Source organism: Eublepharis macularius, chromosome 18 (assembly GCF_028583425.1).
Source record: "Eublepharis macularius isolate TG4126 chromosome 18, MPM_Emac_v1.0, whole genome shotgun sequence".
In the NCBI taxonomy this organism is placed as follows: Eukaryota; Metazoa; Chordata; class Lepidosauria; order Squamata; family Eublepharidae; genus Eublepharis; species Eublepharis macularius.
The window spans coordinates 39714465-39729015 of NC_072807.1; the positions used below are offsets into that span (position 1 = coordinate 39714465).

At 47.4% G+C, this 14551-nt stretch overlaps 1 protein-coding gene across 6 annotated transcripts in view; it reads right to left on the reverse strand.

Annotated features, from left to right (window-relative positions):
- HERC1 (HECT and RLD domain containing E3 ubiquitin protein ligase family member 1) overlaps positions 1 to 14551 on the reverse strand; it is an 84647-nt gene that overhangs the window by 58395 nt on the left and 11701 nt on the right. For all 6 annotated transcript variants that reach the window (XM_055003102.1, XM_055003099.1, XM_055003098.1 and 3 more), the window contains exons 4-21: positions 13997 to 14191; positions 13426 to 13737; positions 11804 to 11900; positions 11024 to 11167; positions 10263 to 10390; positions 9317 to 9461; positions 9032 to 9203; positions 8692 to 8826; positions 8222 to 8387; positions 7601 to 7726; positions 5645 to 5866; positions 4744 to 4896; positions 4507 to 4639; positions 4217 to 4408; positions 2426 to 2647; positions 1115 to 1288; positions 488 to 602; positions 279 to 399 (exon numbers count right to left, since the gene is read on the reverse strand). In XM_055003102.1, the coding sequence (XP_054859077.1) occupies positions 279 to 399; positions 488 to 602; positions 1115 to 1288; positions 2426 to 2647; positions 4217 to 4408; positions 4507 to 4639; positions 4744 to 4896; positions 5645 to 5866; positions 7601 to 7726; positions 8222 to 8387; positions 8692 to 8826; positions 9032 to 9203; positions 9317 to 9461; positions 10263 to 10390; positions 11024 to 11167; positions 11804 to 11900; positions 13426 to 13737; positions 13997 to 14191 (2952 nt within the window). The remainder of the gene's footprint in view (positions 1 to 278; positions 400 to 487; positions 603 to 1114; positions 1289 to 2425; positions 2648 to 4216; positions 4409 to 4506; positions 4640 to 4743; positions 4897 to 5644; positions 5867 to 7600; positions 7727 to 8221; positions 8388 to 8691; positions 8827 to 9031; positions 9204 to 9316; positions 9462 to 10262; positions 10391 to 11023; positions 11168 to 11803; positions 11901 to 13425; positions 13738 to 13996; positions 14192 to 14551) is intronic.

Sequence of the window (14551 nt, forward strand, 5' to 3'; positions counted from 1 at the left end):
GCGACCCAAGAGAACAGGACAGGCAAGAAAAGGCTCCCCAGCCTAAGACTGAGCAAGACCCGTTCGCTCTTCTGCCAGCTTGGCTCAGTGGAGAAGCTGCATCGGCACCAAGTTGCAGGCAGGAACAACCGTGGGCATCCTCCTGCCAAGGGAGGGGATCATACAATGCCCTCATTTTAATGTTGCAAACATTATTTCAAAAATTAAACCAAGATACTGCTTGCACATTTTAATTCGTCTCAAAAGAGTGCAACGTGGCAGATTCTCTCCAGCCTTACCCATCTGTCTCTTGAGGACGATCTTGTCTGAATAAGTTCCATATTCTTGCAAGCAAGCAAACGACTCCGAACTTTATAAACACAACGGTATACCTCTACAAGTGCTTTGCCAGGCTGATACCTAAAGACACAAAATTCCACAGAGATGAGAGATGGACAGTATCTTGAGAAGAGGCTGAAATGTCTCAAGCAGTTTTTCGGTTACTCACCGGCTCTCACCACTTGCTTGACTAAGTAAATTTGTATGTTTCAGCAGTGCAGCAAGAACAAATCTAGACACGGTATCCAAAAGTGACTCATTGCTTAAGGTGGCACTGTCCCAATCTAAAGAAGAGGAGAAGGAAAACAAAAGAGGTCACTGTTTCCTGAGATGTCCAAACTTGAACGGTGCTGGTAAATCAACAACCTAACAGCGATAAATTGGAATTTCTAAAGATAGGAAATAACACAGCTTTACAGAAGCTGCATCAAAAAGCCTGCAGGAATGAAGAACTACATTGACTGCTTGCAGTACAGTAGGCAAAATTGTTTCAGAGAACAGGACGATGAGGAGGGGTACAAATTATTTCCTCACCTACAAAGTTCAGTGCTCAGCTGCTCTTTGACTCCAGGTGTTCTAACTTTACAACCCAGCTGCTGGACCATGCTAGTTCCCTGGGCGGACTAAAATGAGGCTTGAGTACTGCAATGCACGCTACCTGGGGGTACCTTTGAATGCTATTCAGAAGCTTCCACTGATCCATAATACAGCAGTTGTGCTGCTTCCACAGAGAGACTCAGGCGGGGCCAACCATGCACCCGTTCACCATACTGCGCCTCTGGCTTCCCAAGCTCACCTTTACTGATGGCATAATCTTGCATGCTCATCCAGAGGCTCCGGGCAGGCTCCTTGGCACAGCCCAAGGCCAAATCCACAAAAACAGAGACTCCCGGGTGAAGCTTGTAGTCAAAAGGCTTCTGTTCTTCATTTCCAGAGAGAGCAACCTCCAACAAGGAACTCGTGGATTTGTCTAAGGGCAAAGGGAATTGGGGGGTGCACCTTGAAGCTGAAACAATCCCTTCCCCGAGGCAGCCCCTCTCCCAACCTTATCCACTCAGAGGCTACCGGGGAATGTAGCCAGGTGGATTCCAGCACAAGCAGCCATTTCTTCCGTGCCTCCCAGTCCGAACGGAGAACAAGTAAGAGGAAGGACTGCCAACTTTCCCCTCTTTGCCAGCCCCAGGGAAGAGCCCTTCTTCCTTGCACCATCTGCAACATTCACTCCACCCTCCCACGCAGAATGGTCTCCTCCCCCCTGCTCTCATGTCCATTTTACTCATATAGATATTCATACCCTGCTTTTCTTTGCAATGGGAACTCAAAGTAGCTTGCAACACCATTCTGCCCACCTCCCTTTTCAGCTCCCCCCAAACCACCCCGTGAGGTAGGTTAAGAGGAGGAAATGTGACCAGCCCATGGCCAGGGAGCTTCCACGACAGAGTGGCAGGGATTCAAACCTGGGCCTGCCACATCCTAGGCTGACTCTCTAACCACTGCACCGTGCTGGTTTCTAAGGGCTGCTCTTGCCCCAAATCTACCAAAAATAACAACATGCAGGTGCAGAGCATGAGCAACCCCACTTAAAGAATTGAGAAACAACAGCTGGTGGTGATGTAAAGGTGGCACACTCATTCTCTCTTTAATTTAAAGTGAAAATAATATATTCAAATGCATGACGGCAACAATCTACACACAGACTCCTCTTGGGTCCCCTGCTTGTTCATCTGTAGAACTTATTAAAACCTCCTTTCTGTGATTCTGTAGACCTACACGTCTGCTCCCCCGTTCTTCCAACTAGATGCAAGACCATGAAAGGGATCAAGACAAACGCCTGGACAAATCCCGCCCACTGGCTGCGACTGCTCGAGCTCATCCCCAGCATCCAACAGGGAGCCACACTCAAAGGCGCTCAGGATGCTCAGCAGGTCTCAGCAGGAGAGGCCCCCTTCCTCCTCTGCCCAAGAAGCACTGGGGACAAACAACTGGATGGCTGTTGCCGTGGCGCTCTCCTTGCAAACCTCCCAGAGCCCCGGATGGACACACCCAGCAAAGCCATCATGCAGCTCCGGCGTCGCTCAAGTTCGTACTGCAGAACTGAGCCGCTTACCCAACTGTGGGATATCCATTTCGACTCCATCACTAAACAACGGCGTTTTCAACCAGTAGGCCGTATCTTGTTCCTCTGGAGACACAGGAGACCCCTGCAGCATCCCACCCAGGCAGCGTCCAATGAGCAGCGCCACAGTCCTCTCCAGGTCCACAAGCCACACCCAGGACTGTGCGGGCTGTGGCAAGGGCACGCCAGCAGGATCCACGAGTTCAGGCCCACCTGAAAAATGAACATCCGAGTTAGCTTGCCTACATCAAACCATTTAATCCCGCCAGGAGGTACACCACCACAGACAGCAATCTCAGGTTCATCACCAGGTACTGTACACAAGGAATACAGTTACGGACTCTCTGCTTCCATTTTATGCCTTTATTATTGCAAAATAATTATTCAGTACTCTTATTATCAACTCAATCAACAGAAAATCACACCGTCCATTTTAACTACACAAATCATTAAAGGGGAGCAATTGCATGAGTCCAAAAAGGGGATCCTACCCCAAAGATGCGACGGCCACAGGCACGGAGCCCCTTCTGAGCAGCAGCTCCCTGTCAGATTAGCTCGTCATATTTACAGGGCTTTAGAACCTTCTCTTAACAGTACCTCAAATTCTTCGCTAACTCTTAATCTTACGACTTCACACAGCAAACAAAGTTATTCATATTTGAAATATCTTCTTGAAACATATAATAATAGTTCATTCTTGTTATTTCTTGTCTGAACAAAGTCTATGTAAAGTTAGTGATTACAAGTTTCTCATACATCTGAATATCTTTTGGCGCTCCACCAATACATTTATCCTCAAATAATGTTGCTGGCTTTTATGAAGTTAGACCTTCCTATTCTCAGATACTCTCAGCACCTGAGCCTTGGTGCACTGCATATAGTGACACAAGTTAGATGGCTCTTCTCATCTACACATGGCAATACAACTGTGTAAGTCTACTGTTTTATGCCCCTCTCCAAGGTTGTTCTATTCTAGCCCCCTAGACTCCCTTAGTGACCTGTCTAGTTATGGGGCTGGGCAAGCCCAGTTTCCGTATCTTGGATAACTCTCTTGGTCATATCCAGCAACTGTTCCCCTATAGTTCTAGCTATATCCATGACAACAACAACAACAACAACAACAACAATTTCCCATCTTAAAATGTTCCTAGCAAACAGTCATCTGTGTCAGGTAGGGGAGCTCCAACACTCTCGAGGCCTGGAACAAGGTCCCGTCCACTGCCATCTCCAAATGCCTTCGTGTACCCAGCTTCCCTTCGGTCGAGATGAGCAGCGATCCTTGGGCTTAAAGGCACCCAGCCAGACATCGGAGGGCTCCCTTTCAAAAGGGGCATTACCTGATCATCACATCACGCTCACATTGCGTTTGTATTTTTCTAAAGACTAGAAAAAGATCCTTTCAACTTTCCCAGTACTTTTTAAAGAAGCAAGAGGTGTGCTTTGAGAGAAATTTATTTTTAAATTTTAAAAATTATTTTATTTACATTACTTATGGACTGCCTTCCTCATGGAGACTAAAAGCGGATTACACAGCGTAGGTCAACGATCAACGCATGAACCAAAGGGACAAACACAGCTGGAACAGGGCAGGTGACACCGTGCCCCCACGGAAGCAGACCCGCTCTGAATGCCCTCCTGAGCAGATGACTGGTTCCCGGTGAAAGTCAACCCATGCAAGAAAGGGGGCACGACAAGCGGAACGAAGCGGCGGCTCATCCTGTTTGGACTTCCAAGGGGCCGCTTTGCTTTCTGAAATGGGGGGGGGGGAAGGGGCTGTCCTACCGTGAAGAGGCCACTGCAGCTCCTGGTCTTCTAAAAGCGTGGCAGCAGGCAGCAGCCTGTTAAGGCGGTCAAGAGGGGGGAGGAGATCGAGCAGGTGACCCAATAAAGGCCGGGCCACCGACACAGGAAGCAACAGCAAGGCGTTTGCAATCTGGCAGAGCATGCTTCCTGCTGCAGACACGTAAACGACGTCTGCAAGGGGGGAAAGATGAACATCACTGAGCCGCTCTGCACTGGAGCGCCCTCCCGCTCTGGTCCCAGAGCTGCCGGTCCTCGTCACCCATCCATACCTCTCAGTTTTTCCCCAACGCTGCCGTTCCAAGAGCTCTCCTTCAACAGAGCAGCAGAGCGCGAGTAAATGTCCGTGGCGTGAGGAAGCAGAAGCTGAAGGTGCTTGTGCAGGAGTGCCACGCTGCTGGAGGTCTGGAAGCAAGAAAAACGGGCGTGGCAAATGTTCTGGAGGCGGACACAGGCCACACCTCCCACTCACGGGGCCGGCCAACCGGCACGGAAGCCCGTCTGCTCACCTCGCTCACGCTGTTGATGTGACAGTATGCCAGGAGCTGTTTCTGTAGGGAGCACAGCAGCTCGTGGAGATGAGCGGGCTGGCTGTTTTCGGAGGAGGACATCCCGAGCAGAAACTTGTCGCTGTTCTTCTCCAGCTCTCCGAACGCCTGGTCCTAGGATGGGCAGAAACGCCAGGTTAAGGTTTCGCATCATTCTTTACAGACATCACTCACCATTTTGAGGATAATTCCAGTCAAGGCCTCCCTGCCTCGAAACCTATGAACTTTTAAAATGGGAGCTAGCTACTGGGGGTGGAGAGCTCAGGCTCCTGTGGTGACGGGCAGGGCTTCAGTTTTAGCCCGAGGAGCTGAAGTGGGCAGGAGAGTCAGAAATCTCTCCAGCAAAGGCTTCCCCTGGGGACTTCCCTGAAAGAACATTTACGGGAGAGCTACAGCAAACAGCGAACATTTGGAAAGAAAAGTGGAATGAGTCCCTCGCAAGATTCTGAATTATTTAGATTTTTTTAGTGCCTTTTCCCTGCCTCTCTTGACAGCTGCTTGAGTGCCTTAAAAATAACCATGTGCTTCTTGCCAGCAATTTAATCCCAACACAGTAATGCCACAATGCCATACAGCTAATTAGAGGGGCCTACACAGTAATGTCCCAAACGCAATTCAATGCACAGGCGATGCTCTCTGTCCTGTTCACCGGCGGGGGGGGGGGGAATGCTTGTCCTGTTCCCTGGCTACTCCTCTCCCCCAAGGCATCCACGAATTTCTCGCAGGGAGTTGACAGCAGTCACAAAAAGCACCCCTGCTGCCCTTTGAGCTCAGCCGTAAGAGGACAAAACGATTCCAGCTTCCCCGGTACAACAACTGAGTAATACCACACTTCGAAATAAAATTCAAGGTAGGAACTTACTGTATAAAACCCTAAATTCCGCAAGAGAGTCTTCATTAAAATTTCAGCCAGGTGAGTGTCTGGGTGGTGACTCTGGGCACTGTAGGCTGGATCGGAGGTATTCCCGTAAGCGATACACAGGGAGGAAACATCTGTGGCGTCAGAAGGCGTGCTATAGCCCAGCAAGGATGCAACATGGGTATGATCTTGCAAACTCGTCAGTATAATATCCAACTGCATCCTCTGAAAGCAGAAAAAGGGCAGGAGGCTCTTTTCTTGTTCACTGAACTTCAGAACAAAACTCAAGAGCTAGGAAATCAAAATGAGGGTGGTTTGTCTCAGTGGCAGGCAGCTGGGTCAACAGAGAGGTCCCAACTGAACGACAAACTCCAGTGAAGCCCATCCAGTCACGTTTCTCGGGAAGCATTCCTTTGGGGCAGCACTTCACTGCAGTGCAGCTGTGCTGAAAAGGGGCAAATGGACTACATGGAGGGGGTGGGGCTCCTTAACTCAGTAACAGTAAAGGAATGGAAAAGCTGGTGCACTTCACGCGACCACTGGAGGACGCTATGCACAATCTGCAGTCTGCCTGGGACAGAAGTGACGGGTGTGGCCCATTCAAACGTGCCCGGCAGCGGAGTCCGCAGCAGCCACTCATCACGTGAACTTCAGAGTTCTTGTGCCACCCCGACATCAGGCAGCCGATTCTCCGGTCAACACGGCCGCAGGTATTTCCACTGACTGCCATGTGCTGACCCAGTCTCGCGTCTGTCTTAGCACATCTGATGCCCAAGACAATGTTCAAAGATTTTCCAGGACATGGCTCATGTTCTTGGATTGCTCTGTGCTCAATATTCACCAACATCAATTAAATAAGTGTTTATATTATGTAATTTCTGCATTGTTTAACATGTCATGTTAATACTTAAGCTTCAGCTTTGTCTCAGATTTTCAGTTGATTTTAGACTTCTGCATCCTAATCCTATCACACTGCTTACTGGACGTCCCATCCTATAGACTGCTTTGATTTAGACTGTGTAATCTGCCTTGAGTCACAGTGAGGAGAGTAGATTGCTAATAATGTAAATAAAATATATAAAATAAATGAGTCTACACCACTTTATTCAGTATGAAATCTAAACTAGCCGCCTTGTAAAGGTACACAGCTGGGTAGGCCCTTTAAGGGGTGTTCCCGGCTCTATCCTTGGGACCCACATAGGGCTACAATATATGCTCAAAATCCAGAAAACAAAGACAGATGTCCAGAATCACAAGCTCAGTCACATGTTTGTGGTGCATCTGGCTACAATCAATCACACACCCACTCAAATAAACGCTCACTTCAGCAAGAGTTACATGTTGGGGGGCAGGGGGGCATGCAATGAACTCTTCCATGGTCATTTGTTCCCATGAATGAGCCCTCAATATGTTGAAATGGAGGCACAATTTTTGGATTGGATTTTATAAGGTTTCAGACCAGTTTCTATTAAGGAAGACTCAAAGGAAACAGCAACAGATCATATCAGCTCAGCCCAAAGAATCGCAGCTATTCCCAGAACAACTTTCTCTTATATGTACATTAGTTGCCCTTCAGTTGCAAGGAGGGAGGTAGCCAAGGCTCTCAGAATGGAAACTCCATTATGATGGGGGCCCCTCCCTTCGCCCTGTCTCAAGTCAGCTTTCACATAGGCATGCCCCTATAGTATTGCTCGCCCAGCCATGCCCTCCCTGTGACGGCGCCCAAAGAATACCCTCCCCACACACCTGATGCCTCTGTAGGCAAGCTGGCTGGATTATGCAATACTACTGGAGGTCAGCTGACCAGTTATTAAGTCACCTGGGGGCAATTTTCTTCCACTGGAATAGCCTGTTTACTTTCCAGACCCCATTTACGTTTTGTATAACATCATTTTATACTCTGTAACAGTGCAACACTGCCAACACTCAGTAAATAACCGACCGTAAGAGGCTTGTTACCTGCCCTTTGGACAAGCTTTCCCATCTGTCGGGCCCCTGGGGGAGGAGCGAGTGCAGCAATTCCATTCTCTCTCTCAAAGGAGGCAACAGCATCGTGGCTCCTACTGACAGAGTCTCTATTACAACCTAAAGTTGAGAAGGAGACCTTACGGTGAACATTTCAGCAAAAGCCAGGATGGACTTTTTTAATCTTTCACCTAATACATTCTAAAATACTTACGCTTTTAATGCTATGTTTTCAGCCCCTGAATGCTCAAGTCTCAGATTTTCAGTTGAAAACATTACATGCATTATCTACGCATGCGGCTTGTCTGTCAAACTGCTGGAGCAGCAGTTGCCTGCGGTTAAAGTTGCCATTTGAGGCTCCCAGGCTGAAGGGCTTGGCCTCCTGGCCCCCACTGGGCTGGGGCAGTCAGAGGCCGCTGATCAGAGCTAGCCAAACCATTCCTGGAATATCACAGGTCACAGATTGCAGCAAACCAGCCCGAACAGTCACTATTTTCGTTTTGAGTGCCTGGGAGTCAGATTTTAAGAATGTCTTCCCAGTTTTAAGGACACACTAAAGTCACAGGCACAAAACTTGTAGATGTGTGTAGGAGAGAATATAGAGAAGAGATTCACCTCCTGTATTTCATCTGGGACAGAAGAGTCCATCAATCTAAATAATAAATTCCGAAGTGGGCCAGCCTGCCTCCCAAGAATGCTTGTAGCGACACCACCAGCTAACGCAAGAGCAAGATGGTTAGAAAGCAGCTTCAGACACAACTTCAGAAAACTGTGGTGCTCCCTGCAAAACAAAAATTCACCATCAGCCCTGGCTTCCTGTTATCCCTGATCGTCACCCTGCGCATTCTTTTCTTCTGTACCGATTACCAACATTGTCTTCAAGAAATTCCATATATCAAACTAGCATTATTATTTACTATAAGACAATCAAATAATTTCTTAACTATACTCTTTGAAAGGTCATTATTCTAGTCTCAACAGCATTGCCAATGCTACCCTCTACTGGCACACTCCAACAGAAATTAAGGGGCTAATATATAGAATTTAAATGGACATGGCTCCATAGAAGCTTTGTAAATAAATACCTTGAAGAAGGGAAAGGAAGAGGGGGAACCTCACTGTTGATTTTGTCGCAATACTGCTCAAGAAAAGAACGGAGATGAGAGAAGGTGCTTTCTTCAAGGTCCACACAGTAAGGTCTGTGCCAGGCAACCACTTGCCTGCAAAAAAAACGGCAACCATGAAGCAACACGGAACAAAAACCCACACACACAAACAGATTAAAGGAACATTTTAAAGTCTTTCTGTCAAAACAGCCAAAACGAAGGCCATCGAGTACAACACAAGGCTTAGAAACCATGCACCCCCCCACACACACACAAACCCATGGCCACGAGGCAATCTAGTAGCACTATAATTACTTGCCTATCTCTAGGAAGGGCTGTCCAGGCAAGGCTATGAGAGGTTCCAGCAGAGATCTGTTGAATTGCTACTCCGTCGAGACCACTCCCTTTCTTGGGTTTTGTAAGGGGACCCGTGGAATTTCCCTGGCCACACTGCCCCATGGAATTGTTACCCCAAGCATAAACTTCATTATCTAAATGGAACCAGAAAAAGGGAAGTTAACCAAATAAAAGAAAGCCTGAAATTCAATGCACCCTGACCGAGATAATGCTCAGCATTTGCGTTACATAGACATATATTACCTACCATGAGAAAGTGCCAAGCAGTGGCTGTCCCCAATGGAAATGTCCACAATCCGAGTTGCAGCCAGCTCTTCAATCAGCTTGGGCCTAAGTGCAGTTGCTTCTGAGGAGCCACATCCAAGGCAGGCACCACAGCCCCAGGCATACACCTGGGAGCGACAGGAAACCTTAGCTGCATTACTCTCTGTCCTGGGGGTCTACACAGTGCATACAGAAAGACTGAGCACAAGGATAGGGGAGGTCTGCGTGTTCTTCTCTGGCAGGCACAGACTGGCTGCACCCAAATTAAATTGAAAGGAAGTAAATCAACAACATGGGGACACAGCTGCTCAGTTCACAAGCCAGGGTCTCTGCGAGAAATGGCAGGGCTGGGCCAAGAATGCACAGAATTGGGGCGTACAGTTATTAATATCCAAGACATATTAAACTGTCTCCCCTTTCACTCTTCACCAATGAAGCATTGCTTATTCAGCAAAGTAAACCATTTTTTCTATCATCAATGTATTTTTACAGCCTGCAATTTTATATAACAACAACAACATCTGATTTATATACCACCCTTCAGGACAACTTAACGCCCACTCAGAGTAGTTTACAAAGTATGTTATTATTATCCCCACAACAACAATCACCCTGTGAGGTGGATGGGGCTGAGAGAGCTCCGAGAAGCTGTAACTGACCCACGGGCCTGCTGCTCTTAATCACTACACCAAACGGGCTCTCTGTAGGAAGACACAGCCTTCCACCATGCACAGTAAATAAGACCAGCCTGTCTGTAGGCCGGCCTAATGTATACAAGCCTAAGTCCATAGGTTAAAACATTTGCAGTGAAATTCTAAGCCGAGTTACTTAAGTCTAAGCCCACTGAAATCAATGGGCTTAAACTGGAATAACTCTGCTGAGGATTTCCCTGTAAGCGTGCCGTATTTGCACAGCTGCTTCCACTTTACCTGTCCCGTGGACGTGAGAGCCAGTGAAGACTGACTTCCAGCACAAACCTTCCGTATGAACATTCCCTGCAGGGCTTCTATTACTTTAGGTTTATATACTCGGTTGGTGTCACCGTGACCAAGCTTGCCTGTTGGGGTTACACACAAGAGAGCAAGGGTATGCATGACACAGTACAAGGGAAGTCAATTGAAAACAAGCTAGTTTTACACTGGAAATATTTAAAGCTGTCTAACAGCTCTGCAAAAATCTCAGGGCCAATTTTTAGCTTAATAGTGAGGTGTAAATAAAAGGAAGAAATGCCTTTCAGGACTTGCATGTGGTACAACATAAGGCCATAGATTCCAATGGACTCACCAGCCTCCGTTATCAACTCCAGAAAACACCATGTATTGTCATACAGAAGCATGAACACAGAACTACCCAGGTCCAGAGGAGTTAGCCTCTGCATCTGACGAAGAGAACTGTGATTCTCGAAAGCTTATGCTACAGTAAAGTTGGATAGGCTTAAAGGTGCTACTGGACTCTTTTCTATTTTAGAACTACCCAGGGCTATGCACAGAACCAGCCATGGGGGTGATGAGTTCTTTGGCCACCGCCCCGGAGCTTTACTTCCCCACTGATTCCTTTACTATTCTCATCAACTCTTCTTGAAAATACTGGCTTTTCCCCTCCTAAGGCCAGCCAGACAAGAGCATGCACAGGCAAGCCTCCCCCCAATGATCCCAGACCCCTTAAGAGAGAAAAACTAGAAACGCTGTACCATTATCTCCTCCTCCAAATGACCACACGGTTCGCCCATCTTTGGATAAAGCTATGGTATGTGAGCTGCCACAGGAAACCTCTCCTACATTGCTAATATCTTTGACTAAAGTTGGAATGTTACGGCTGTTGCTGTCACCATGACCTGGACAAAAAAAAAGGGGAAATACAGTTTCACAGAGAAATCATCCTCCTCTTTGTTTTTAGATGTCTCTTTGTATGGACTGCTATCAACTTACACTGCGTCATCTGCTTTGAGTCTCAGCAAGAAAGGTGGACTATAAATTCAGAAAATAAATAACGCAAGGCCACAGTTTATTTTAACTACAGTTAGTTTGTGAAACCAGATTTGGGCTCGCAGACACAAACTTACACCCTGGTTTGCCTCTAGAAACGTCACGTTTCACTGCCTTTGCACTGGCCAGGCAACTCTGTAGCCAGAGAGCGTGTGAGGAGAGTACAAACCAGGATGTCTGTACTTGTGAATTATATAAAACTGTCATTTAGACTAACAGTAGTTAATACACGGACTTCAAACTAAGATTTCAGACCCTGATTCATCAACTATTTTGTTTATGTTTATACCTGGCCTCTCTTCCAAGATGGAACCCAAGGTGACCTCAACAACCCCTCATTACGGGACTGACCATAGCTCCTTAGTGTCAGCAAGGTTGAGGAGTAAGAAGTAACAATGTAAGATTATATATTTAAGTTTTCTACATTATACGTATTACACACACAGATACACTTCCTGGAATGGTTGGTTCCCCCCCCTCCTTACCTAGTCTACCAAAGTCGCCTTCACCCCAGGTGTATAACTCGCCATCTTCTGTAACAGCAGCACTGTGCCGGTATCCAGCTGATACGCAGACAACTACCTGCAGGGCATGGACAAAAAAAAGGTCAAAGCAGAACAGCTGCAGGGAATGCTACCCTCAGTGCAGGAGCCAAACTGAGACACTGTGCACTTTTCAACCATGGCAGGAAGAGAGACTGGCATACAGCAAGTCATTCCACGTTTACACAACCGCCGATCCTCTGCCACTCTCTCCATATTCCACAGCAATCACTCTCACGTCCTCTATGCCCTTCCCTCAAACTGCATTAATTTTTGGCAGGAGTGTGTCCCAGCGAAGTGCAACTCATCCAGAGGAGAGGAAATCAAGGTGCTCTTGGCCTCAAATTCCTCCCCATCAACATCTCTAAGTAAGAAATGTGAGGAAGATCCATGCTACTCCAATACTACAGTTCCCTGCAGAAATCTGATATGCAGCCGCATTGTTAAGCAGAAGCTGAGCACACTGCAAGCTGCAGCCATACATCCTTCAGCCTAAATGGGAAGCTCGTTTGAGGCCTCCTGGGATAAGACTCGGGCACAGTCACCGAGCCCTCCCACCAGGCACCCTGTGCGGCTAGCAACGCTGAACCAGAAGGAGAGGCCAGCAGTCTCACAAGGACTAGTAGCTTTGCTTGCTAGTTTGCAGTGGTCACTGGGGCCACGCTGAAACTTTCCAACCAAGAAACCCCACAGTGCTTAACTGCTGGTTTTGGAAGCCCCCGCCCCATCCTCCCCCCAGTCCAGCACTACAGCCACCAGGTCCTGATCCATCATCCGCAGAAATTCAGCATGACGCTCTTCTGGAGGCACAGGAGCTGCCCAGGAAGGCCAATGACCAAACCACAGTTTACACTTCACCACAACTTCCACCTCCGTCAATCAGACACAACCGGAGTGGATTTTTCAGCTGCGTCATAATGGCAACAGGTAAGCACTTTTCATTGGAAATCTTGCCCCCTCCCCAAAAGGAAGCTTGTGGGGAAAAAATTCCACCCCCAAAGATCTTTACATTCTTGCTCTCTGTGGGTGTACAGGAAAGGCTCATCTAACACTGCGGGGAATTACATTTATTGTAGTGAATTTATAAAGAGGAAGCATGCTAGCTGTCAAAATGTTTTTACACAGATTAAGGACATCAAAAGAAGTCAGACCAAATTCAGCAAACACACCCAAGAGCCAACCCCAATGTTATTATACCACATGGAAGCCACCAAAACATCGTTCTAGATGGCCATATGCCAAAGCGCCTGTCTTTCATTTACTATGCTGATCAGCCTGATCCCACGGGAACTCTCTCTGCGAGAGCAAACCCTCTGCGGCATTCCCTACACTCATACGGCAAGTTCTGTACCATTACTGTTCAGCACCATCTGTGTATGGAGTGAGAAGCAGCCCCAAGGCAGAAGTGTCTAAAGCTCGGCTTGTGGCCTAAGGGGCTTGTGACTGAGGACAGTTATTTCGGAGAAAAAAGCTACACCATGTGCAAAAGAAACCTGACACCCACCAAATCTCCAGAGCACCAACCCTACTGGACTGAGAAATGAGCATGCAGAGGCACAACATACCTTTCCTTGCAAAGGGCCCTGGATTAATTTGGGGTATTTCTGAGTTGAACTGTTCCCATGGCCAAGTTTACCATAGTCACCATCTCCCCAGCTGAAGACTTCTCCTTCTGTTGTGAATGCCAATGTGTGACCGTCAGAGCCTTTAGAGGACGACACCTTTTTGATAGATCGATGAGGTTCAAAAGTAAGTTTTTTCAGAGTGGACTGATTGTTGGAATCGCCCAAACCTAACCTGCCATAACTGCCTTTGCCACAAGCTCGAACAGAACCATCCGTAGAGATGACAAAAGTACAGTACTGGCCGGCTTCTATCTGTTGTGGTGGGAAGAAGAAGAAATATTACAAATCATTGCAAGCTGGTGGCTCAAGCGCCAGGCTTGTGTTTTCAGAACACAGTACTAAGTTCCACTTCATGTTTGTGTCATTAGCCAAGAGATCCTCATACCACGCAGGAATGATAAGCTAGTAACATGGACTTTGGACATTTGGGAAAACGATATTCAAAACTCTCCAAAACTGAAAAGGGCCTCTATTTTTTACCACAAGGATACAACAAAAAAGGGTCACTCACTGTCTGAGCATCAGAAAAACTTGGAGCCAGCTTGGGCTGAAGGATTTTCTCTTGTGTTCCTTCTACAAGTTGGTGGCTGCTGTTGCTGCCCCAAACATACACTTCACAGGTCTCAGAAACAATGGGAGCGTCACCCGTCTGAATACTGTCCGGACTAGCACAGGTCCTAGAGTAGTCAGATGCCATGCGACAAACCTGTACAAATAAGCGTGTCTTAGGAAACTCAGATGGAACTGTAGACAACCATCAGGCTGGTTTTTACCCAACAGTCTAAATTCCTTATTTATTTTGGACCGACTTTTTATCGCACACAGAGAATTCAGTTATAAATTCTAAGCCTAGCGGTCTAGACCCTGGCACAGAGAAGAGGGGGTTAAAGTACAACTACACCCAGCTGATTACCAGCCTTCTCTATCTCACTTCCCTTTGATGGGCTGGGAGTCCCCACCTCCACCACCCAGTAAGAGTGGATTCACCCTTATGCTTTCTCACAGGCCTTAAGATCGACTGAGAGCATCTTTTGACTGCACTAATAGTACACCAGACTCAGACAGC